Raw genomic sequence first — 26,540 nt, 5'->3', positions numbered from 1 at the left:
TGTTTTTAGTCAGCCAGTTGTTATGGCCTGCTTTGCAAAAAGAACGAATGTAATTTTAATGATCTCAGTCTCCTATTTGCAGTTACCTGTCACGGGTGAGTTCGTCGCTTTGGTCTGCAAATTCCCTGTTAAAAGATTACAAGGCGTTAGTTCAAATGTGGCAGATTTCCAGCTACATCGCCCTTAGGTTAATCTAAGACAGTGAATATGAAAATGGCTGAGTTATGTACCAGGTGGCCAACTTGCTGTTGCAATATCAGCTCTTCTGCTGATAATGTGGATTTTAACAAGTGCACCATGTGATTAATGACCTTTGGTTCACAACACCATCTACATTGCAAAATGTCGTTCTTCAATGATGCCCAGCTTGACTCGAAAGTCTTCAACATTGCACAATTCTATAGACATTTAGGGCACAGTCTTACATGAGACTGTATCCACTGGTATTATAGTAGATATCCAGTCTGAATGTTTGGTAACTAGTAAAAGTACTTGAAGTAAGATGTGGAATAATTGGTTTGAATGGGAAAGTCATGGTTTAGATTGCAGTGCCTGAAAAATTAGTGAAAGCAGATTCCATTCTAACAGCAATCTTGAAAAGATACATTTACAGAGGAAAAGAGCAGGAGAGGGGGACTAGTTATTTGGCACATCCATAGAATGATCACAGGCACAGGGAGCCAAATCACCTCTGGGGATTTTCCAGTCGCATCTTCGGCTCCATAAGAAGGTGACCTCTGTGGCGTGTTGCACAGCAGCCGGATGGGTGAGGCACGCAAAATAGAGTGGACTTCAGTGGGACAGGAAGATTTCGCAGCGGCAAAGGCAAGCCGCCAGCACTGCCAGAAAACACACCATGGTAAAACCACCGACTTCCGTGCCAAAAACGGCGGGGGAATGGCCAGGTCCTTGGACGCGCATGCGCCTGGCGATGACGTGCTGCGATCGCACTATACAACATGGTGCCAGCCACACGCGAACCCGACCTGCCAGTATTTCCCCCCTTGGACCTACCCTCGCCACCCCTGGACTACCCCAACCAGTCTCCCCCAGGCCTCGCGAAGCTCCCCCTGGCAATGGCACGCCAACCCCCCCCCCCCCCCCCCCCCCGACTCTGGCATCGCTGTACACAGTCCGCAGCTGCCACACAAGGTTGATGAAAACTAAGAGCACAAGTGAGCTGTGCCATTGTGAACTCGGGCAATCGGGGGCGCAGCATCGGGAAAGGGTCTTCAGGTGAAGTCCTGAGGCCGTCCGAACAGCGTGCGGTGTACTCCCTGTTTTGTAGGGGGCGGAGCATCCAAAAACAGGCGCTGCCCCCAGTTCGCTCGGAAAAGGGGATTCTCCATCCGATCGGCGATTAAGATATCGGCGTCAGGTAACGGAGAATCCCGCCCATTATTTCTTGTTTTGTAAATATGCTCAAAGAGCACATTACAAAACTGTTACAATCTGTGGAGAATGTGTCACATCTATAATCCTGCTATTCACTGGAGGATTTCAGATCAGGCAATCAAAATCCACAGCCTGTCCACAACATTTTAAGGTAAATTATATACAGAAAATCATACTGGGTTCTATTTTAGGGATTTGATTGCTTAATGTTATGTTGTTCATGAGTCAAAAAGATCCAGACGGTTCATTCTGAGCCAATATCTGGATTGAAATTAGTACAATGGGAGCAAATTTTAATAATTGTAATATTAATCCTAATATTCGCTGATCTTCCCAATACTTTTCTGCCACTGATACCTTTCAGAGGAATGGTTTTCTGACTTGGGTTTTGATTAGTAGTCATTTCAGGCATTTTAATTAATGGACAGCAGACATTTTTGAAGTATTAATCTCCTAATCAGCAATTTGCAGTTACCTGCCATGGGTAAGGTAGCCGTATTGGTAAAGGAATTCCCTGAAAAAACGATTACAATGGGTTATGTTGAATGTGGTAGATTTCCAGCTACATCACTCTTTGGGTTATCTGGCAGAATGGACCTTTTCTAAAACTGCCAAATTCAGTGACTAAGAAAATGGCTGAGGTGTCTACCAGGTGGCCAATGCTTTACTGCCAAGTCAGCTCTCCTGCTGAATCTTAATGAATCACTATGAATCTTAATAAGTGCAACATGTGGCTATGGGTCAGGCCTTTGGCTCACACCACAGTATACATGGAAAAATATAGGGCGCGATTCTCCCAAAACGGGAGAAATCGTAAAGCTGCCGTAAAACCCGGGCGGGTTTTACGGCAGCGCGCCCCTTCCCGACCGGGGACCGATTCTGGTCCCCGGTCGGGGCTAGCAGCCCGACGCCGTAGGCTCCGGCAAGACAGGCTTAACGAAAATCGTTAAGCCCGCTTGCCGGAGTTAGCGCCGGCTGACGCGTCATATGACGTCAGCCGCGCATGCGCAGTTTGGAAGACTCCAACCCGCGCATGAGCGGGTGACGTCATCGCGTTTTTGCGCGAAACCCGCGCATGCGCGGGCCGGGTTGCCCCTCAGCCGCCCCGCGAATGGATACTGCGGGGCGGCGGAAGGACAAGTAGTGCGCGGGCATCGGGCCCGCTGCCCGCGATCGGTGCCCACCGATCGCGGGCCCATGGCACCCTTGGCACGGCCGTGGTACGGCCGTGCCAATCGGTGCCATGGTTATTAATAGCGAGTTAGTCACGCCGTTTTTACGAACGGCAAGACCAGGTGTGTTTGCCGTTCGTAAAAACGGCGTAAAGGGCTGGGACTTCGGCCCATCTAACAGCTGAGAATCGCTGCCGGCCGTAAAAAAACGGCGGCAGCGATTCGGGTCGGGACTTCGGCGGGGGGGTGGGAGAATAGCGGGAGGGCGGCAAAAATGTCGGGAAGGCCCTCCCGCTATTCTCCCACCCGTCGTGGGGGGCGGAGAATTTCGCCCCTGGTTCTTTAATGATACTGAGCATTGATTTGAAGAGCTTCAACATTTTAGGAAATTATAGACATTAGGGAACATGCCTACATGAGGCTTTATCGACTGGAAATATGGTAGGTATCCAGAGAGAATGGAGTTAAGGTAATTAGCAAATGTGCAAAATATAAAATGAGGAGAAATTATTTCAAATTTGGAGAGTTCTTATGATTTAGTTAGGAGCCTGAAAAATTGGTGAAATCTGAAGCCATGACAGACACAATGAACCAAATAGCCTCCTTCGGTATGATCCAATTATAATCCGTCACCAGTTTTATATCACGCTTAGAATCATAGAGTATCTACTGCGCAAAAAGAGTCTATTCGGCCCATCAAGTCTGCACTGACCCTCGGAAAGACCACCCTACCCAGGCCCACTCCCCTGTCCCACCCCCTTATCTACACCTAGCTTTTGCAGACTAAGGGGTAATTTAGCATGGCCAACCTACCTAACCAGCACATCTTTAGACTTAGCCATTCAATTTCAACATCAGGGGCGGCACTCTCCCGCAATCGGCGGGGCGGGCCATACCAGCGCCAAAGAGTGGCGTGAGCCATTCCGGCATCGGCCCCCCGGAAGGTGCGGAATCCTCCGCACATCCGGGGGCTAGGCTGGCGCTGGAGGGGTTGGCACCATGCCAAATGGCGTCGAAGGGCTGCTGTGGGCTGGCGCTAGTTGGCACATGTGCAGGACGCCAGCATGCTCTGGCGCATGGGCAGAATCACTGCCGTGGTCCCTGCGCATGCACAGGAGGTTTCTTCTCCGCGCATGCCATGGCGGAGCCTTACCGAGGCCGGCGCGGAGGGAATCAGTGCCCCCACGGCACAGGCCTGCCTACAGATCGGTGGGTCATGATTGCGGGCCAGTCCACCGTGGGGGGCTCCTCCCGGGCTGTATCCCTCCCGAGGACTCCTCAGGCCACCCTCCAAGCCAGGTCCCACCGGAATGGACCTTGTCTATTTCACGCCGGCAGGACTGGCCAAAAACAGGTGGCTGCTCGGCCCATCGGGACCCGGAGAATTGCCGGGGGGACCGCTGCCAACGGCACCCGACCAACGCGTCGCAATCCCCGCCTCCACCTGAAAACCGGTGCCAGAGAATTCGGCAGCTGGAATCGGAGCGGCAGGGCGAGATTCACGCCGCGCCCCCCCGCCCCCCCCCCTCCCGCCCCCCCCTCCTCCCCAGCGATTCTCCTGGCGGGTGACTGTGGAGAAGGCATCACATTAACAACAGTCTGTTCAATATGGGATATCAGATCAGACAATCTACACCCCGTCCACAACATCATTTTGTAAATTCTACACACAATGTGACACAGAGGAATTACTGATTACAAAAAGTTACAATTTTCATGAGTTGAATAAATCAGGACCGTTCCTCCACAGCCAATATTTGAATTGAAATAAGCACAAAGTGAACAAATATTTAAAATTGTAATATTAATTCTCAAAGTCCCTCATCTTCTCATTAAAATTCTGCCGTTTATAATTTCCAGAAGAATGGCCGGTTACCTGGAATATCGTCCAAACATGTGTAAACTATACCCATATTTTGATTGCCTTCTTCGAGGCAATGTCCAAAGTGCTTGGGATAAGGGTGGAGCCATGCCCGAAAGAGGTGGTCTTCGGGGTTTCAGACCAGCCAGATCTATTCCTGGGGAGGAGTGCGGACGCCCTTGCCTTTGCCTCCCTGATCGCCCGCCGTAGAATCCTGTTTGGCTGGCGGTCAGCAGCACTACCCAGAGCTGCAGACTGGCTGGCCGACCTCTCGGAATCTCTCCAAATGGAGAAAATCAAATTCGCCATCCGAGAGTCAGATGGCGGCTTCCACAGAACGTGGGAGCCATTCACCCAATTGTTCCGGGACCTGTTTGTGGCTAACGAACAAGCAGAAGAATAGCCAGGTAGCCAAGAATCAGGGAAAGTAGCCAAAGCATGAGAGAGATAGACTGGGAGAGGGGACAGCTGAACCTAAGAAGAAAGAAAGGTGAACCACAGGAGGCGGGGGAGGAGGGAAGGGAAGGGACAGGGAACAAGAGAGGAGAACCAGGAATTGGGGGGGGAGGCAGGGAAATGATAGCCGGAAGGAGGGCACGGGATACGATAACAAACTTGGCATCTACAGGAACAGAGAACAAGGAGAATACAGGCGAAAGATGGGACGAACGACTGAAGCGGAGGTGAGCGCGAGACAACAACGGCAGCGAGCTCCGTCTGGGAGAAGCAAGTGACAACACCAACACCAAACCCATTCGAGTATTGCCCACTATAATTGTTTCTCCGGCACCCAAATGTACATCTACCTCCCCAGTCTCCATCCCCCTCCCTCCCCCCCCCCCCCCCCCACAAACAGTTGCTTACTTATGTGTTGTAAATAATTTTACCAGTTGTACAGAGTTGCTGCTGTTGAGCTGGTGCACAATACTCTACCAGTTATTCTTAAGAACCATGTCGGCATGTTTTGCAGTTTCTTGTATCATTGACAATGGGTTTGTGACAAGACAGTGGATTTGGAAAATAATATTTGACCAGACTTTGTGTATTGTTGTGCATCTGAAAGGAGATGCACACGGTAGCACGGTAGTATAGTGGTTAGTACAGTTGCTTCACAGCTCCAGGGTCCCAGGTTCGATTCCCGGCTTGGGTCACTGTCTGTGCGGAGTCTACACGTTCTCCCCGTGTGTGCGTGGGTTTCCTCCGGGTGCTCCGGTTTCCTCCCACAGTCCAAAGATGTGCGGGTTAGGCGGATTGGCCATGCTGAATTGTCCTTGGTGTTCCAAAAGGTTAAGTGGGGTAACTGGGTTAATGGGATAGGGTGGGAGTGTGGGCTTGGGTAGGGTGCTCTTTCCAAGGGCCGGTGCAGAGTCGATGGGCTGAATGGCCTCATTCAGCACTGTAAATTCTATGATTCTATGAGATGCTGCCTCCAAATGAACAGAGGAGCTGGAATTTGTCAATATACATGGGTGAGTAGCGGCATAGGTACATGCATACAGTCAAATAAACAAAGCCAAACTTTGTTCATAAATGTACAGTAGACATTTCAAAAATATTAATCTCCATAAACAGCTATTTGCAATTACCTGTCACAGATGCGGTGGTAATAGTGGTGAAGGAGTTCCCTGTAAAGAGATAACAAACAGTTTGGTTGGATGGTGCAGATTTCTATTGCCCTCAGGACCTAACATGGCAAACTGGCCTTTTAGAGAATGTCATTGGTTAAGAAAATCAACGGGAATATACAGCAGTTTCCTATCTAGCTCTGCAGGCTGTCCACTTCTGCTGATACTGAAAATTGCCTCCAAAAGCTATACTTTGCTCGGAGACTGGGCCGATCGGTTACAAAGTTTTGAAGTTTTATTAATGTCGGCATGAGTTGATACTGAGTTTGACTGTCACAGTTTGGACATTGCAGGAGATTCGACATATTAAAGGGTGTGATCATTGTTGAAAACTGTAGCCATTGTCAGGCTGGTCTGTGATAAGATGACATGATTGAAAATTATTACCAAAAGAAGTAGAGGGGAGATGAGAGCAATTAATTTAACACAGTGAGCTGACATGGGTTAGAGTCCACAGTCAAAATGTAAATTCTGCTGTAAATTTAAAAAAGGAATTGGAGAAATACTGGAAAAGAGGAAATGGTGAAAAATCAGAGCAGTGTGGCTAACTGGATAACTCTTACAAAGATCTGCCATTAACACCATGAGCAAAACAGCCTCCTCTATGATTCTATTCAAATCACATCAGCAGCTTCCTGCAGTTTAACTACCCATTTTCAGAATCAGCTGTCATATATTTTTAATATATTCGAAGAGGACATATTCCGTACCTATTGTGTTCTGTGCAGGTGATGTCACATTAATAGTAGTGCTGTTAGCTGTAAGGAAAGACACCGATTTCAGATCAATCAGCCCTCAAACCCTGTTCACAACTTTACTTTGTAAAATGTCCACAGGTGATGGAACAACTGAATTTCTTTAGGACCATATTCCAAGATGAGAAATATTTCATGTGTTTGACAGATCCAGATGATTGCTTCACTGCCACTCATGAATTTAAGTCAGCCTGAGCAGAACTCATTTCAGAAACATTAACATTGATCCCAAGTTATCGATACTCCATAAAATTGTGCCAGTGATAACGTTCAGACAAACGTTGTTATATCCTGAATTTCCTCCACACATCCAGAAACCATACACTCAAACCAAACTGCCATTTCACCCTCTGGTGACAAGACATGCCTTTTACAAGCATTCGACTGATTATTTTTGAACCATTGAAAAATGCGAGAGAAAAGACGAGAAGAAATTGTTTTTAGTCAGCAAATTGTTGTGGCCTGCTTTGAAAAAAGAACTATTATAATTTTAACGCTCTCAGTCTCCTATTTGCAATTACCTGTCAGGGGTGAGGTTGTCGCATTGGTACGCAAATTCCCTGTTAAAAGATTACAAGCGGTTAATTCAGATGTGATAGATTTCCAGCTTCATCACCCCTTCGCTTAATCTGACAGAATGGACCTTTTTTAAACCTGCCCAAAGTCAGTGAATTTGAAAATGACTGAATTATATACCAGATGGCCAACATGCTATTGCAATGTCAGCTCTTCTGCTGATAATGTGGATTTTAACAAGTGCAGCATGTGATTAATGACCCTTGGTTCACAACACAATCAACATTGCAAAATGCCGTTCTTCAATGATCCCAGCTTGACTCTAAAGACTTCAATATTGTCGGAACCTATAGACATTTTTGGCACAGTCTTACATGAGACTGTATCCACTGGTATTATAGTAGATATCCAGTCTGAATTCTAGGTTAATTAGTAAAAGTACTTGAAGTAAGATGTGGAATAATTGGTTTGAATGGGAAAGTCTTATGGTTTAGATTGCAGTGCCTGAAAAACTAGTGAAAGCAGATTCCATTCTAACAGCACCCTTGAAAAGATACATTTACAGAGGAAAAGAGCAGGAGGGGGACTAGTTATTTGGTAGATCCATAGAGTGATCACAGGCACAGGGAGCCAAATCACTTCTGGGTGGGATTTTGCAGCCTTTTCCGCCAGTCGGATCTTCTGCTCCGTAAGAAGGTGACGTCTGTGGCGGGTTCCACAGCAGCCGGATGGGTGGAATTCAGTGGGACTGGAAGATTTCACCAGCGGCAAAGGCAAGCCGCCAGCACTGCCAGAAAACACACCACGGGGGTCCTCCATCTCTCCTGTGTGATTTGATTATAATCACATCAACAATTTCCTTGAGTGCTTTTCATAATTAGGTATAACATCAAATTTATTCAGCTATATTCTCGATTTGTGGCTAAGTGCTGACGCCAATGTGGCAGCGTGGCAAAAGTGGCAAAATCAGAGCTGAACCCTCACAATTCCAGGCCAGTGAGGGCCTAGCAGCAGCGCGGCTAAAACCAACGGCTCCCGTGCCAAATACAGCGGGAGAATGGCCGGGTCCGTGGCCGCACATGCGCATGGCGACGACCTGCATCATGTTTGCCGTACAACATGGCGCCAGCCGCACGCGGGCCTGATCTGCCAGTATTTGCCCCCGGGACCTACCCTCGGCGCCCCTGGACTACCTCCACCAGTCCCCCCCCCCCAAGCCCTCGCCGAAGCCTCCACTTGACAACGGCACAGCTCCCCCCCCCCCCCCCGACTGTGGCGTCACTGGCCACAGCCCGCAGCCACCACGTGAGGCTGACAAAAATTGAGAGCACAAGTGAGCTGTGCCATTGTGAACTCGGGCCTTCGGGGCAGAGCATCGGGGGAGGGCCTTCCGGTGACGTCCTAAGGCCGTCTAAACAGCGTGCAGCATACTCCCCGAGGATGCTGTTCTGTAGGGGACGGAGCATCCAAAATCCAGCACCGCCCCCAGTTCAGTCATAAAAAAGGATTCTCTGCCTGGTCGCCGATTATGGTGTCGGTAATGGAGAATCCTGCCCATGATTTCTTGTTTTGTTATCATCTGTGATCATCTGTGGAGAAGGTGTCACATCAACAATCGTGCTGTTCACTGGAGGATTGCAGGTCAGACAATCAAAAGCCTGTCCACAACATTATTTGGTAAATTATGCACAGAAAATCACACTGGGTTCTACTTCAGGATTGGATTGCTAAATGTTATGTTGTTCATGAGTCAAAAAGATCCAGACTGTTCATTCTGAGCCAGTATCTGAATTGAAATTAGTACAATGGGAGCAAATTTTAATAATTGTAATATTAATTCTAATATTCGCTGATCTTCTCAATACTTTTCTGGCACTGATACTTTTGAGAGGAACAGTTTTCTGACTTGGGATTGATGAGTAGTCATTTCAGGCATTTTAATTAATGGACAGCAGACATTTTTGTAGTATTAGTCTCCTAATCAGCAATTTGCAGTTACCTGTCACGGGTAAGGTTGCCGTATTGGTAAAGGAATTCACTGCAAAAACGATTACAGTGGGTTATGTCGAATGTGGTAGATTTCCAGCTACATCACTCTTTGGGTTATCTGGCAGAATGGACCTTTTCTAAACCTGCCAAATTCAGTAACTAAGAAAATGGCTGAAGGTGTCCACCTGGTGGCCAATTTTGTACTGCAAAGTCAGCTCTACTGCTGACACTATGAATCTTAATAAGTGCAACATGTGGCTATGGGTCAGGCCTTTCGGGAGCTGGAAGCGAAGTATGGGCTGGAGCAGGGAGAAATGTTTAGATACATGCAGGAAGGAGATACAGAACTTCGCGGAGGAACCGGCCTCCACATTGCTGTAGGAGGTGCTGATGACAAGGGGACTGGAGAAGGGGGTAGTGTCAGCGGTTTACGGAGCTATTTTGGAAGATGATAAGGCACCACTGGAGGGGATCAAAGCAAAGTGGGAGGAAGAGTTGGGAGTGGTTATAGAGGAGGGAGTCTGGTGTGAGGTGCTCCGGAGAGTGAATGCCTCCACCTCGTGTGCATGGTTGGAGATGATACAGCTGAAGATGGTATACAGAGCACACCTCACGAGGGCGAGGATGAGCCGATTCTTTGAAGGAGTAGAAGATGTGTGTGAGCATTGTGGGGGGGGGGTGGGGGGCTAATCACGTTCAAATGTTTTGGTCCTGTTCAAAGCTGGAGGATCACTGTAAGGATGTTTTCAGGGTAATTTCGAAGGTGGTGCACGTGAAACTGGTCCCGGGTCCTCGGGAGGCCATATTCGGGGTGTCGATCCATCCATGTTTGGAAATGAGTGCGGAGGCAGATATCGTAGCCTTCGCCTCGTTGATCACCCAACGGCGGTTCCTGCTGGGATGGAGAGCAGCCTCTCCACCCTGTGCCCTGGCGTGGCGGGGGGGGGGGGGGGGGGGGGGGGGGGACATGTTGGAATACTTGACCCTTGAGAAGGTTAAGTTTGAACTGAGGGGAAGGATGGATGGGTTCTACAAGTCATGGGCATTATTCATTATTCACTTTCAAGAATTGGATAACATCGAACATTAGTTGAGGGGGTGGGTGGGAGGGTTGGGGGGGAAGGGGGCTGTGTGTATTAAGGGTGACTATTAATAATCCCTGATTCCTTTTTGTCATTTGTTTATGTAAACATGCAGGCTGATGTTTGGGGGCTGGTGGGAGGATGGGATCGTTGTTATTGTTATGGGGTTTGACATATTTGTTGCTGATTATTGTTTATTGTTGGTGGGTGTAAATTCAGGAGAAAATGTGAAAAAGGAGAGTAAAAATATTAAAAATATATATATACATTGCAAAATATTGGGTGCGTTTCTCCGCTCCCAGGCCGGGTGAGAGAATCGCGGGAGGGCCGCTCTGGCACCCCCCGTAATTCTCCCACCCCCCCCCAAATGGCGTGTCACGTTTTGCGACATGCCGCTCGGAGAATCGCGGGCCGCCTTTTTTCACGGCGACCCGCGATTCTCCGACCCAGATGGGCCGAGCGGCCTGCTGTTCCCAACCAGTTCACGCCGGCGGTAACCACACCTGGTCGCTTCCGGCGTGAACATGGCGCCAGCAGCTGTTTGGTGGCTTGTGGGGAGCAGAGAGGAGAGTGAGCACCACGGCTGTGTTCGGGAGGGGACTGGCCCGCAATCGGTGCCCGACGATCGTCGGGCCGGCGTCTCAAAGGGACGCACTCTTTCCCCTCCGCTGTCTTGCGGGGCAGCGGAGGGGAAGACGGCAACCGCGCATGCGCGGGTTTGAGCCGTCAGCCGTCGTGACGTCAGCCGTGCATGCGCGGGTTGTCTCGGGCCAACCTGCGCATGCGCGGCTGACGTCATTAGGCACGCCGGCCGGGTCATTCTCGGTGCGTGATGACGCCAGCGACATGGCCCAGCGGCCGAGATTTACGGCACGGCCCTCCTAGCCCCCCGGGGGGGGGGGGGGGGGGGAGGGAATTGGGGGCCAGGAGCGGCCTCCGACACCGTCGTGAAACTCTCCGGGTTTCACGACGGCGTCGGGCCTTGCGGAGAATTCCGCCAAGCGTTCTTTACTGATGCCGAGCATTGACTTGAAGAGCTTTAATATTTTAGGAAATTATAGACATGAGGGGAACAGGCCTACATGAGGCTGTATCGACTAGGAACATGGTAGGTATCCAAAGTGAATGGATTTAAGGTAATTAGCAAAATTGCCAAATGTAAAATGAGGAGAAATTATTTTTAATTCGGAGAGTTCTTATGATTTAGTTTGGAGCCGGGAGGGGCCTAAGTTGTGTCCTGGCCCACGATCAGGGCACACCGATCGGTGGGTCGGCCTCTTGGCCCAGGGGCCTCCTTTCTTTTGCACTGGCTGCTTTAGCCCTATGCCATGTTGTGTCGGGGGCAGAGCGGAGAAGGGAGTCACTGCGCACGCGCACGTTAGCACCGGTCCCATTGCGCATGCGCGGACCACGCAGCACTCAGTTAACGCCAGGATCAGCACCTGGAGCGGCATGGGTCGCTCCAGTGCCATGCTGGCCCCCTGTAGGGGCCAGAATTGATAATCCTGAGGCCATGTTAACGCCGTCGAAAAACACGACAGCATTTATGACACCGTCAACTCTTAGCCTCAGGGTCAGAGAATCCCACCCCGGGTTTATAACAAGACAGCGAATTTGGATATTGGGCAGGATTCTCCGCGAACCGGCACGTTGAGCCACTCTGGCGCCAAGGAGTGGCGTGAACCACTCCGGTGTCGGGCCGCCACGAAGGTGTGGAATCCTTCGCACCTCAGTGGCTAGGCCGGCGGCAGAGTGTTTGCTGTCATGCCAGCAGGCGCGGAAGGGCTTGGCACCACAACAATCGGCGCCTAAGGGCGTCCACCGGTCGGCAGAAGTTGGCACATGCGCGGGAGTGCCAGTGTGCGCTAGCGTCATCCCACTGCATGCGCAGGGGGGGTTCTTCTCCGCACCGGCCATGACGGAGGTTGACAACGGGCGGTGCAGAGGGAAAGAGTGCCCCCACGTCACAGGCCCGCCCGCGGATCAGTGGGCCCCAATCGCGGGCCAGGCCACCGTGGGGGCAACCTCCGGGGCCAGCCCCCCCCCCCCAACAAGGCCTCTGCAGGCCATCTGTGGAGCCATGTCCTGCCGGTAAGGACCTGATGTGATTCATGCCGATGGGACCCGCCGAAAACAGGCGGCCACTCTGCCCATCGTGGGCCGGAGAATCGCTGGGGGGGGGGTCCAAAACCCCGACGCCGGAGAATTCGGCAGCCGACGAGGGCGGGCCTGGGCTGTTGGGGTACTCCTTCCTTCCACGCCGGGCCCTGCAGGGCTCCGCCTTGGACGGCGCAAAAAGACAACCCCCTGTGCATGCGCCAGAATACGGCGGCCAGTCTGCGAATGCGTGGAACCACGCCGGCGCCGTTTGGAGTACTTTCGGGGGCTGTTGACGCCAGAGTGGTAGGCACCGGTTCGCCCACCGGCATGGGGACGTATTCCCCGGAAAGGAGAATCCCACTCCTTGTGTATTGTTGTGCGTCTTGCACATGGTAGCACGGTAGTATAGTAGCATAGTTGATTCACAGCTCCAGGGTCCCAGGTTCGATTCCTGGCATGGGTCACTGTCTGCGCGGCATCTGCACGTTTGCCCCGTGTGTGCGTGGGTTTCCTACGGGTGCTCCGGTTTCCTCCCAGGGTCGAAAGATGAGCGGGTTAGGCAGATTGGCCATTCTAAATTGCCCTTAGTGTCCAAAAAGGTGAAGTTGGGTTACTGGGTTACGGGGAGAGGGTGAAAGTGTGGAATGGGTAGTTCCTTCGAAGGTCCAGTGCAGACTCGATGGGCCGAATGGCCTCATTCAGCACTGTAAATTCTATGATTCTATGAGATGCTGCCTCCAAATGAACAGAGGAGCTGGAATTTGTCAATATGCATTAACGAGTAGGAGCACAGGTACACACATAGAGTCAATTAAACAAAGTCAAACTCTGTTCATAAATATACAATGGTCATTTCCAAAATATTAATCTCCGCAAGCAGCTATTTGCAATTACCTGTCACAGATGCGGTGGTAATAGTGGTAAAGGAGTTCCCTGCAAAGAGATAACAAACAGTTTGGTTGGATGGGGCAGATTTCTGTTGCCCTCAGGAGCTAACATGGCAAACTGGCCTTTTAGAGAATGTCAGTGGTTAAGAAAATCAACTGGAATATGCAGCAGTTTCCTATCTAGCACTGCAGGCTGTCCACCTCTGCTGATACTGAAAATTGCCTCCAAGAGCTGTACTTTGCTCGGAGACAGGGCCGATCGGTTACAAAGCTTTTAATTGTATTTAATGTCGGCATGAGTTGATACTGAGTTTGACTGTCACAGTTTGGACATTGCAGGAGTTTCGACACATTAAAGGGTGTGATCATTATGGAAAACTGTAGCCATTGTCAGGCTGGTCTGTGATAAGATGACATGATTGAAAATTATTACCAAAAGAAGTAGAGGGGAGATAAGAGCAATTAATTTAACACAGTGAGCTGACAAGGGTTGGAGTTCATAGTCAAAACGTAGATTCTGTTGTAACATTAAAAAGAGAACTGGAGAAATACTGGAAAAGAGGAAATGGTGAAAAATCAGAGCAGTGTGGCTGACTGGATAAATCAGACAAAGATCTGCCATGGACACCATGAGCAAAACAGCCTCCTCTATGATTCCATTCAAATCACATCAGCAGCTTCCTGCAGCTAAACTACCTATTTTCTGTATCAGGTGTCATATATTCTTAATGTATTTGATGTGGAGACGCTGCGTTGGACTGGGATGAGCACAGTAAGAAGTCTAACAACACCAGGTTAAAGTCCAGGTGAAAGCAGTGCTCCGAAAGCTAGTGTTTGAAACAAACCTGTTTGACTTTAACCTGGTGTTGTAAGAGTTCTTACTGTAATGTATTTGAAGAGGACATTTTCTGTACCTGTTGTATTCTGTGCAGATGATGTCACATTAATAGTAGTGCTGTTAGCTGTAAGGAAAGAGCCCGAGATCAGATTAGACAATCAGCCCTCACAACCTATTCACAACATTACTTTGTAAAATGTCCACAGGTCATGAAACAACTGAATTTCTTTAGGACCATATTCCAAGATGAGAAATGTTTCATGAGTTTGATAGATCCAGACGATTCCTTCAGTGCCACTCATGAATTGAAATCAGAACTAATTTCAGAAATATTAACATTGATTCCTAGTTATTGATATCCCGTAAAATTGTGCCAGCAATAACGTTCAGAGGAACGTCGATATATCCTGAATTTCCTCCACACATCCAGAAACCATGCACTCACACCAAACTGCCATTTCACCCTCTGGTGACAAGACATGCCTTTTACAAGCATTCGACTGATTATTTTTGAACCATTGAAAAATACGAGAGAGAACATGAGAAGAAATTGTTTTTAGTCAACAAGTTGTTATGGCCTAATTTGCGAAAATATCTAAATTAAATTTCAAGCTCTCAGTCTCCTATTTGCAGTTACCTGTCAGGGGTGAGGTTGCCGCATTGGTCTGCAAATTCCCTGTTAAAAGATTACAAGGTGTTGGTTCGGATGTGGTACATTTCTAGCTATATCGTCCCTTAAGTTAACCTGACAGAATGGACCTTTTGTAAACCTGCCCAAAGTCAGTGAATATGAAAATGGCTGAGTTGTTTACCAGGTGGACAACATGCTATTGCTAGGTCAGCTCTTCTGCTGACAATTTGGTTTTATCAAGTGCAGCATGTGATTAACAGCCCTTGGTTCACAACACCGTCAACATTGCAAAATGCCTTTCTTCAATGATCCCAGCTTGACTCTAAACTCTTCAATATTGTCGGAAACTATAGACATTTTTGACACAGTCTTACATGAGACTGTATCCACTGGTATTATAGTAGATATCCAGTCTGAATTCTAGGTTAATTAGTAAAAGTACTTGAAGTAAGATGCAGAATAATTGGTTTGAATGGGAAAGTCTTATGGTTTAGATTGCAGCGCCTGAAAAATTAGTGAAAGCAGATTCCATTCTAACAGCATTCTTGAAAAGATACATTTACAGAGGAAAAGATCAGGAGAGGGGGACTAGTTGTTTGACACATCCATGTAGTGATCACAGGCACAGGGACTGGAAGATCTCGCAGCGGCAAAGGCAAGCCACCAGCACTGCCAGAAAACACACCCTAGGGGGCCCTCCATCTCTACAGTGTGATTTGATTATAATCACATCAACTATATCCGAGAGTGCTTTTCATAATTAGGTACAACATCAGATTTATTATTTCCATTTTTGGAAATATGCTCAAAGAGCACATTATCAATACCTATCATCATCTGTGGAGAAGGTGTCACATCAACAATAGTTCTGTTCACAAGAGGATTTCAGATCAGACAATCAAAAGCCACACCCTGTCCACAACATTATTTAGTAAATTATATATTGAATATGACACTGGGTTCTACTTCAGGATTTGATTGTATAATGTTATGTGCTTTATGAGTCAAATAAGAACAATGAAAAGAAGAACAAAGAAAATTTACAGCACAGGAACAGGCCCTTCGGCCCTCCAAGCCTGCACCGATCCTCTATCTAAAACTGTCTAAAACATTTCTAAGGATAAAGAACAAAGAAAATAGATCCAGCCTGTTTATTCTGAGCCAATATTTGAATTGAAATTAGTACTATGGGAACAAATTTTAATAATTGTAATATTAATGCTCATATTCACTGATCTTCTCATTACTTTCCTGCCACTGATAATTTTCAGAGGAACAGTTGTTCTGTCTTGGGTTGTGATGAGAAGTCATTTCAGATATTTTAATTAAACTGCCATTTTAAAAAAAAATTTGGCTCCTCATCGACAATTTGCAATTACCTGTCACGGGGAAGGTTGCCGTATTGGTGAAGGAATTCCCTGTAAAAAAGATTACAAGGGGTTAGGTCGAATGTGGTAGATTTCCAGCTCCATCAATCCTTGGGTTATCTGAATGGACCTTTTCTAAACCTGCCCAGATTCACTGAATAGGAAAATGGCTGAGGTATAAATCGAGTGGACAATGCTCCACAGCAAAGTCAGCTCTCCTGCTGACACTGAATCTTAATAAGTGCAACATGTGGATAATGGGTTGGCCGTTTGTTCAGAACACAATATACATTGCAAAATATAGTTTTTTATTGATGCCTAGCATTGACTTGAAGAGCTTCAACATTGTCAGAAATTATAGACATTGGGGGAACAGTCCTACATGAGACTGTATTGACAAGGAATATGGTAAGTATCCAGAGTGAATGGAATTAAGGTAATTAGAAAAATTACCAAATGCAAGATGAGCAGAAATTATTTTTAATTCAGAGAGTTCTCATGGTTTAGTTTGGAGCCTGAAAAATTGGTTCTGCCAAACCTGTAGCTACACCTAACCTTTGGATATTAAGGGACAATTTAGCATGGCCAACATACCTAACCTGTACATCTTTGGACATAGCCATTCAATTTCAACATCAGGGTCTTGATTTTCCCCTACCCGGTGGGACAGGGGGCCCGGCGGGATGCAGTGGATTTCTCCGCACCTTTAGGGGCCAAGCCCTCACCTTGAGGGGCTTGGCCCGCGCTGGAGTGGTTCCCGTCCCACCAGATGGCGTGGAAGGCCTCAGGCGCCATGCCATCCGGCGGAATTCCGCACATGCGCGAGAGCGTCAGCGGCTGCTGACGTCATCACCGTGCATGTGCAGGGGAGGGGGTCACTTCCCCATCAGCCATCGCGGAGGCTATTGCCAATGCAGAAGGAAAAGACTCCCCTACGGCACAGGCCTGCCCGTGGATCGTTGGGCCCCAATCGCGGGCCAGGCCACCATGGGGGCATTCCATGGGGCCAGATTGTCACGCGCCCCCCGGAGCCCACCCGTGCTACCAGTCCCGCCGGTAAGGGAGGTGGTTTGATTCACACAAGCGGGACAGGCATTATAGCAGTGGGACTTCAGCCCATCCCGGCCTGGAGAATCGCCGGGGGGGGCCCGCCAATAGGCGTGGCGCGATTCCCGCCCCCGCCGAATCTCCGGTGCCGGAGAATTCAGCGGCCCACGGGGACGGGATTCACGCCTCCTCCCCGGCAATTCTCCGACCCGGCAGGGGATCGGAGAATCCAGCCCCAGATTTCTGACATTGTTAACATGATCAAAGAGCGGGTTTTCAGTGTCAATGGAGAAGGTAGCACATTAACAACCGTCTGTTCACTATGGGATTGCAGAGCGTATAATCCACACCCACACCCCGTCCGCAACATCATTTTGTGAATTCTACGCACAATATTACACAGGGGAATTACTGATTACAAAAAGTTACAATCTTCATGAGTTGAATAAATCTGGACTGTTCCCCCACAGCTCGTATTTGAATTGAAATAAGCACAAAGTGAACAAATATTTAAAATTGTAATATTAACTCTCAGAGTTAACATAGAACAGTACAGCACAGAACAGGCCCTTCGGCCCTCTATGTTGTGCCGAGCTTTGTCCGAAACCAAGATCAAGCTATCCCACTCCCTGTCACTCTGGTGTGCTCCATCTGCCTATCCAATAACCACTTGAAAGTTCCTGAAGTGTCCGACTCCACTGTCACAGCAGGCAGTCCATTCCACACTGTGATGATGTACGAAGTAAATAATGGCATGATGGGAAAACTGGTCAACTGCTGGGTACAATGTAAGAAAAGCTGACTTTGCATGATCTAAATAAGATCAGAGAAGGTCAAGCTGTTCCAAAATGCCTGAGCTCCGCAAATTCTGATAAGACTAACTCGTCATAAAGCAGTCTAAATACAAGATAAGGTCAGAACAAGTCTCCTCTGACTTTTATGTATTCGATCAAAGGACAAAAGAATAGTCTGAGTGATGAGACAAAGAGTCCTCAAAGGTCAGCAAGGTGACGCCTGTTTTATGATATTGCTTATGTTTGTACTTCTGATCGAATTCCTGACCAAGCTGTAGTCACGTCATCCTGATTCTGATAATGTATAAATACTGAGCTGATTCTCCGTGAAAGCGCGGACTTGAGTAGGAATCAGCAGTGGTAGTAACTGCTCTCCGACCTCAACATTTAGCCAAAACTGCATGCAGTCTGTTCGAAAATAAAGTCTTGTTATTTTTCCTGAACGAGTGTTGTTGAATCTTTCTACCACAGTCCAGAAGCGGGAAAAATATTGACTTCTACAACACCCTAACCACTCTCTGAGTAAAGAACCTACCTCAGACATCCCTCCTCTATCTCCCAACCCGAACCTTATAATTATGTCCCCTTGTAACAGCTACATCCACCCAAGGAAATAGTATCTGAACGTCCAATCTATTCCCCTCATCATCTTATAAACCTCTATTAAGTCGTCTCTCATGTTCCTCCACTCCAAAGAGAAAAGCCCTAGCTCCCTCAACCTTTCCTCATAAGACCTATCCTGCAAACCAGGCAGCATCCTGGTAAATCTCCTTTGCAACCTTAACAATGCTTCCATATCCCTCCTATAGTGAGGTGACCAGAGCTGCACACAATACTCCAAATGTGGTCTCACCAGGGCCCTGTACAGTTGCAGCATAACCCCACGGCCCATCAACCTCATCTTCTCATTAATATACTGCCAATGATAATTTCAAGTTGAATGTCCATTTACCTGGTGTATCATCTATACATGTGCAAACAGCACTCATATTTTGATGCACATATTTTTCCCCGTGGTGGTAATGCGTATAATTTAGAACTCGATGATTTATCCTTTTGTTCTTAAGAACATTATCGATGGGTTTTGCAGATTTTTGTATCATTAACAATGGGTTTGTGACAAGACAGTGGATGTGGCAAATACTATTTGTCCAGACCTTGTGTATTATTGTGCCTCTTAAAGGAGAAGCTGACTCCAAATGAACAGAGGGGCTGGAATTTGTCAACCTGCATTGGTGAGAAGGAGCACAGGTACACTTATACAGACAAGTAAACAAAGTCTAACTTTGTTCATAAATGTACAGTGGTCTTTCCAAAATATTATTCTCCCAAAAAGCTATTTGCAATTACCTGTCATAGATGCGGGGTGGGATTCTCCGACACAGCTGGGTCAGAGAATCGTCGAAGGTTGGCGTGAATCCCGCAACGGCCGTCCTCCAAATTCTCCACCCCCCCAAAAATCGTCCCGGCGTGAATCACGCCGTCACCCTCGGAGAATGGCGGGGTCCGGCGCGACTGAATTGGCCCTCGGCCTACCCGAATTCTCCGGCCCGCAACACTTACAAAGATCTGCCATTGACATTATGAGCTCAATAGCCTCCCCTATGATTCTTTTTCAATAATTTCAACAGCTTCCTGCAATTTAACTACCCATTTTCAGTATCAGGTGTCATATATTCGTAATATATTTGAAGAGGACATTTTCCGTACCTGTTGTGTTCTGTGCAGATGAAGTCACATTAATAGTGCTGTTAGCTGTAAGGAAAGAGCCCGAGTTCAGATCAGACAATCAGCCCTCACACCCTGTTCACAACATTAATTTGTAAAATGTCCACAGGTCATGGAACAAATGAATTTCTTTAGGACTATATTCCAAGATGAGAAATGTTTCATGAGTTTGATAGATCCAGACGATTCCTTCAGTGCCACTCATGAATTTAAATCAAGCTGAGCAGAACTAAATTCAGAAATATTAACAATGATTCCTAGTTATTGATATCCCGTAAAATTGTGCCAGCGATAACACTCAGAGGAACGTCAATATATCCTGAATTTCCTCCACACATCCAGAAACCGTGCACTCAAACCAAACTGCCATTTCACCCTCTGGTGACAAGACATGCCTTTAACAAGCATTCGACTGATTATTTTTGAACCATTGAAAAATACGAGAGAGAACATGAGAAGAAATTGTTTTTAGTCAGCAAGTTATTATGGCCTAATTTGCGAAAAGATCTAAACTAAATTTAAAGCTTACAGTCTCCTATTTGCAGTTACCTGTCAGGGGTGAGGTTGTCGCATTGGTCTGCAAATTCCCTGTTAAAAGATTACAAGGTGTTAGTTCGGATGTAGTAGATTTCTAGCTATATCGTCCCTTAGGTTAACCTGACAAAATGGAACTTTTGTAAACCTGCCCAAAGTCAGTGAATATGAAAATGGCTGAGTTGTTTACCAGATGGACAACATGCTATTGCAAGGTCAGGTCTTCTACTGACAATTGGGTTTTATCAAGTGCAGCACGTGATTAACAGCCCTTGGTTCACAACACCGTCAGCATTGCAAAATGCCGTTCTTCAATTATCCCAGTTTGACTCTACAGTCTCCAATATTGTCGGAACCTATAGACATTTTTGGCACAGTCTTACATGAGACTGTATCCACTGGTATTATAGTAGATATCCAGTCTGAATTTTAGGGAAATAGTAAAAGTACTTGAAGTAAGATGTGGAATAATTGGTGAATTCAGATTCCATTCTAACAGCACTCTTGAAAAGATACATTTACAGAGGAAAAGAGCAGGAGAGGGGGACTAGTTGTTTGACACATCCATAGAGTGATCACAGGCACAGAAACTGGAAGATCTCGCAGCGGCAAAGGCAAGCCACCAGCACTGCCAGAAAACACACACTGGGGGGCCCTCCATCTCTCCAGTGTGATTTGATTATAATCACATCAACTATATCCTAGAGTGCTTTTCATAATTAGGTACAACATCAGATTTATTATTTCCATTTTTGGAAATATGCTTAAAGAGCACATTATCAATACCTGTCATCATCTGTGGAGAAGGTGTCACATCAAATATCGTGCTGTTCACTGGATGGTTTGAGATCAGGCAATCAAAAGCCACATCCTGTCCACAACATTATTTAGTAAATTATATATAGAATATCACACTGGGTTCTACTTCAGGATTTGATTGTATAATGTTATGTTCTTCATGAGTCAAATAAGAAGAACAAAGAAAAGAAGAACAAAGAAAAATTTCAGCACAGGAACAGGCCCTTCGGCCCTCCAAACCTGCGCTGATCCAGATCCTCTATCTAAAACTGTCGCCTATTTTCTAAGGATAAAGAACAAAGAAAATAGATCCAGACTGTTTATTCTGAGCCAATATTTGAATTGAAATTAGTACAACCGGAACAAATTTTAATAATTGTAATATTAATTCTCATTCACTGATCTTCTCATTACTTTCCTGCCACTGATAGTTTTCAGAGGAACAGTTGTTCTGTCTTGGGTTGTGATGAGAAGTCATTTCAGATAATTTAATTAATGGACAGCTGCCAATTCAAAAAAAATGTAGGCTCCTCATCGGCAATTTGCAGTTACCTGTCACGGGTAAGGTTGCCATATTGGTGAAGGAATTCCCTGTAAAAAAGATTACAAGGGGTTAGGTCGAATGTGGTAGATTTCCAGCTCCATCAATCCTTGGGTTATCTGAATGGACCTTTTCCAAACCTGCCCAGATTCACTGAATAGGAAAATAGCTGAGGTGTAAACCGAGTGGACAATGCTCCACAGCAAAGTCAGCTCTCCTGCTGACACTGAATCTTAATAAGTGCAACATATGGATAATGGGTTGGCCGTTTGTTCAGAACACAATGTACATTGCAAAATATAGTTTTTTATTGATGCCTAGCATTGACTTGAAGAGCTTCAACATTGTCGGAAATTATAGACATTGGGGGAACAGTCCTACATGAGACTGTATTGACAAGGAATATGGTAGGTATCCTGAGTGAATGGAATTAAGGTAATTAGAAAAAGTACCAAATGCAAAATGAGCAGAAAGTATTTTTAATTCAAAGAGTTCTCATGGTTTAGTTGGGAGCCTGAAAAATTGGTTTCCCCAAACCCGCAACTACACCTAACCTTTGGATACTAAGGGACAATTTAGCATGGCCATCCTACCTAACCTGCACATCTTTGGACTTAGCCATTCAATTTCAACATCAGGGTCTTGATTCTCCCCCACCCGGCGGGGCAGGGGGTCCCGGCGGGATGGAGTGGCGTGAATCACTCCGGTGTCGGGACGCCCCAAAGGTGCGGATTTCTCCGCACCTTTATGGGCCAAGCCCTCACCTTGAGGGGCTAGGCCCGCGCCGGAGTGGTTTCCGTCCCACCTGCTGGCGTGGATGTGCTGAGCAGACTTAACAGAAAACCCAAGCCCCGCCGGCACCATTCTAACGTGCTCTTAGCCGGCGGGTCCTCGGTGTGGAAGTCTCCGGGGGCAGACTGTGGAGGGGGAGTTCGACCCAGGGAGGGGCCTCCGTTGTGTCCTGGCCCACGATCAGGGCCCACCGATATGTGGGTCGACCTCTCGGCCTGTGGGGCCTCCTTACTTCTGCACCGGCTACTTTAGCCCTGCGTCATGTTCTGTCAGGGGCGGCACGGAGAAGGGAGCCACTGCGCACGTTAGCAGCAGTCCCATTGTGCATGGGCGCATTGGCGCCAGTGCCACTGCGCATGCGCGGACACTGCAGCACTCAGTTGACGCCGGGATCAGCACCTGGAGCGGCATGGGTCGCTCCAGTGCCATGCTGGCCCCCTGTAGGGACCAGAATTGATAATCCTGAGGCCATGTTGACGCCGTTGAGAAGCACGATGGCGTTTACAACGGCGTCAACTCTTATCCTCAGGATCAGAGAATCTCACCCCGGGTTTGTAACAAGACAGTGAATTTGGAAACTATTGGGCGGGATTCTCCGTGAACCGTCAGGGTGGGCCACTCCGGTGCCGAGGTGTGGCGTGAACCACTCCGGTGTCGGGCCGCGCCGAAGGTGCAGAATCCTACGCACCTTCAGTGGCTAGGCCGGCGGCAGAGTGTTTGGCGCCACGCCAGCTGGCGCCCAAGGGCCTCCGCCAGCCGGCGCGTGTTGGCACATGCGCGGGAGTGCCACTGTGTGCTGGCGTCATCCCACTGCATGCGCAGGGGCGCTTTTCTCCGCACCGGCCATGGCAGAGGTTGACAGCGGCCGGTGCAGAGGGAAAGAGTGCCCCCAAAGCACAGGCCCGTCCGCGGATCAGTGGGCCGCGATCGCGGGCCAGGCCACAGTGGGGGCACCCCACGGGGCCAGATACCCCCGCTGCCCGCCGAGTACTCTGCAAGCCGCCTGTGGAGCCAGGTCCTGCCGGTAAGGACCTGATGTAATTTATGCCGATGGGACCCGCCGAAAACGGGAGGTCACTTGGCCAATCGCGGGCCGGAGAATGGCGAGGGGGTCCGCTGCCAGCAGCCGCCGACTGGCATGCTGCGATTCCGGCCCCCTCCAAAACCTCAGCGACGGAGAATCGGCAGCCATCGGGGGCGGTCCTGGGCCATTGGGTTACTCCTTACTGCCACGCCAGGCCCTGTGGGCTCCGCAATGGCCGGCGCAGAGAAGACAACCCGCTGCCCATGCGCCAGAATACGGCAGCGAGTCTGCGAAAGCGTGGAACCACACCGGTGCCGGTTTGAGGCCATTCAGGGGCTGTTGATGCCGGAGTGGTTGCCGATGGTTCGCCCACTGGCGAAGGGACTTATTCCCCGGAAAGCGGAATCCCACTCCTTATGTATTGTTGTGCATCTTGCACATGGTAGCACAGTCGCATCGTGATTAGCATAGTTGATTCACAGCTCCAGGGTCCCAGGTTCGAATCCTGGCATGGGTCACTGTCTGTGCTGAGTCTGCACATTCTCCCGTGTGAGCGTGGGTTTCCTCTGGGTGCTCCGGTTTCCTCCCAGAGTCCAAAGATGAGCGGGTTAGACAGATTGGCCATTCTAAATTGCCCTTAGTGTCCAAAATGGTGAAGTTGGGTTATTGGGTTACGGAGATAGGGTGAAAGTGTGGAATAGGTAGGGTGCTCTTTCGAAGGTCCGGGGCAGACTTGATGGGCCGAATGGCCTCATTCTGCACTGTAAATTCTATGATCTATGAGATGGTGCCTCCAAATGAACAGAGGAGCTGGAATTTGTCAATATGCATTAACGAGTAGGAGCACAGGTACACGCATAGAGTCAAGTAAACAAAGTCAAACTCTGTTCATAAATATACAATGGTCATTTCCAAAATATTAATCTCCGCAAACAGCTATTTGCAATTACCTGTCACAGATGCGGTGGTAATGGTGGTAAAGGAGTTCCCTGCAAAGAGATAACAAACAGTTTTGTTGGATGGGGCAGATTTCTGTTGCCCTCAGGAGCTAATATGGCAAACTGGCCTTTTAGAGAATATCAGTGGTTAAGAAAATCAACAGGAATATGCAGCAGTTTCCTATCTAGCACTGCAGGCTGTCCACCTCTGCTGATACTGAAAATTGCCTCGACGAGCTGTACTTTGCTCGGAGACAGGGCCGATCGGTTACAAAGCTTTTAATTGTTTTAATGTAGGGATGAGTTGACACTGAGTTTCACTGTCACAGTTTGGACATTGCAAGAGATTCGACGTATTAAAAGGTGTGATCATTGTTGAAAACTGTAGCCATTGTCAGGCTGGTCTGTGATAGGATGACATGATTGAAAATTATTACCAAAAGAAGTAGAGGGGAGATGAGAGCAATTAATTTAATACAGTGAGCTGACATGGTTAGAGTCTACAGTCAAAACGTAGATTCTGTTGAAACATTAAAAAGGGAATTGGAGAAATACTGGAAAAGAGGAAATGGTGAAAAATCAGAGCAGTGTAGCTGACTGGATAAATCAGACAAAGATCTGCCATTGACACCATGAGCAAAACAGCCTCCTCTATGATTCTATTCAAATGACATCAGCATCTTCCTGCAGCTAAACTACCCATTTTCTGTATCAGGTGTCATATATTCTTAATGTATTTGATGTTGAGATGCCGGCGTTGGACTGGGGTGAGCACAGTAAGAAGGCTTACAACACCAGGTTAAAGTCCAACAGGATTGTTTCAAACACTACCTTTCGGACCACTGCTCCTTTATCTGAGGAAGGAGCAGTGCTCCGAAAGCTAGTGTTTGAAACAAACCTGTTGGACTTTAACCTGGGTTGTAAGACTTCATACTGTAATATATTTGAAGAGGATATTTTCCAGACCTGTTGTGCTCTGTGCAGATGATGTCACATTAATAGTAGTGTCGTTAGCTGAAAGGAAAGAGCCCGAGTTCAGATCAGACAATCAGCCCTCACACCCTGTTTACAACATTACTTTGTAAAATGTCCACAGGTCATGGAACAACTGAATTTCTTTAGGACCATATTCCAAGATGAGAAATGTGTTTTGATATCATGAGTTTGATAGATCCAGACGATTCCTTCAGTGCCACTTATGAATTTAAATCCAGCTGAGCAGAACTAATTTCAGAAATATTAACATTGATTCCTAGTTATTGATATCCCGTAAAATTGTGCCAGCGATAACGTTCAGAGGAACGTCGATATATCCTGATATTCCTCCACACATCCAGAAACCATACACTCACACCAAACTGCCATTTCACCCTCTGGTGACAAGACATGCCTTTTACAAGCATTCGATTGATTATTTTGGAACCATTGAAAAATACAAGAGAGAACATGAGAAGAAATTGTTTTCAGTCAGCAAGTTGTTATGGCCTACTTTGCGAACAGATCTAAATTAAATTTCAAGCTCTCAGTCTCCTATTTGCAGTTACCTGTCAGGGGTGAGGTTGTCGCATTTGTCTGCAAATTCCCTGTTAAAAGATTACAAGGGGTTAGTTCGGATGTGGTACATTTCTAGCTATATCGTCCCTTAGGTTAACCTGACAGAATGGACCTTTTGTGAACCTGCCCAAAGTCAGTGAATATGAAAATGGCTGAGTTGTTTTCCAGGTGGCCAACATGCTATTGCAAGGTCAGCTCTTCTGCTGACAATTTGGTTTTAACAAGTGCAGCACGTGATTAACAGCCCTTGGTTCACAACACCATCAACATTGCAAAATGCCTTTCTTCAATGATCGCAGCTTAACTCTAAAGTCTTCAACATTGTCGGAACCTATAGCAATTTTTGGCACAGTCTTACATGAGACTGAATCCACTGGTATTATAGTAGATATCCAGTCTGAATTTTAGGGAATTAGTAAAAGTACTTGAAGTAAGATGTGGAATAATTGGTTTGAATGGAAAAGTCTTATGGTTTAGATTGCAGTGCCTGAAAAATTAGTGAAAGCAGAGTCCATTCTAACATCACTCTTGACAAGATACATTTACAGCGGAAAAGATCAGGAGAGGGGGAC

The 26,540-nt window shown here is 47.5% G+C and overlaps 1 protein-coding gene across 1 annotated transcript in view; it reads right to left on the bottom strand.

The window, feature by feature from the left end:
• LOC119969209 (adhesion G-protein coupled receptor G2-like) overlaps positions 1 to 26,540 on the bottom strand; it is a 280,716-nt gene that overhangs the window by 69,753 nt on the left and 184,423 nt on the right. The window contains exons 34-47 of the mRNA XM_038802509.1: positions 25,959 to 25,997; positions 25,381 to 25,428; positions 24,427 to 24,465; positions 21,672 to 21,710; positions 20,337 to 20,375; positions 19,770 to 19,814; positions 16,231 to 16,269; positions 14,858 to 14,896; positions 14,297 to 14,344; positions 13,390 to 13,428; positions 7,330 to 7,368; positions 6,764 to 6,811; positions 6,015 to 6,053; positions 87 to 125 (exon numbers count right to left, since the gene is read on the bottom strand). Coding sequence (XP_038658437.1) covers positions 87 to 125; positions 6,015 to 6,053; positions 6,764 to 6,811; positions 7,330 to 7,368; positions 13,390 to 13,428; positions 14,297 to 14,344; positions 14,858 to 14,896; positions 16,231 to 16,269; positions 19,770 to 19,814; positions 20,337 to 20,375; positions 21,672 to 21,710; positions 24,427 to 24,465; positions 25,381 to 25,428; positions 25,959 to 25,997 — 579 coding nt within the window. The remainder of the gene's footprint in view (positions 1 to 86; positions 126 to 6,014; positions 6,054 to 6,763; positions 6,812 to 7,329; positions 7,369 to 13,389; positions 13,429 to 14,296; positions 14,345 to 14,857; positions 14,897 to 16,230; positions 16,270 to 19,769; positions 19,815 to 20,336; positions 20,376 to 21,671; positions 21,711 to 24,426; positions 24,466 to 25,380; positions 25,429 to 25,958; positions 25,998 to 26,540) is intronic.

This window comes from Scyliorhinus canicula, chromosome 7 (assembly GCF_902713615.1).
Source record: "Scyliorhinus canicula chromosome 7, sScyCan1.1, whole genome shotgun sequence".
Taxonomy (NCBI): domain Eukaryota; kingdom Metazoa; phylum Chordata; class Chondrichthyes; order Carcharhiniformes; family Scyliorhinidae; genus Scyliorhinus; species Scyliorhinus canicula.
This window is presented reverse-complemented; position numbering and strand designations above follow the sequence as displayed.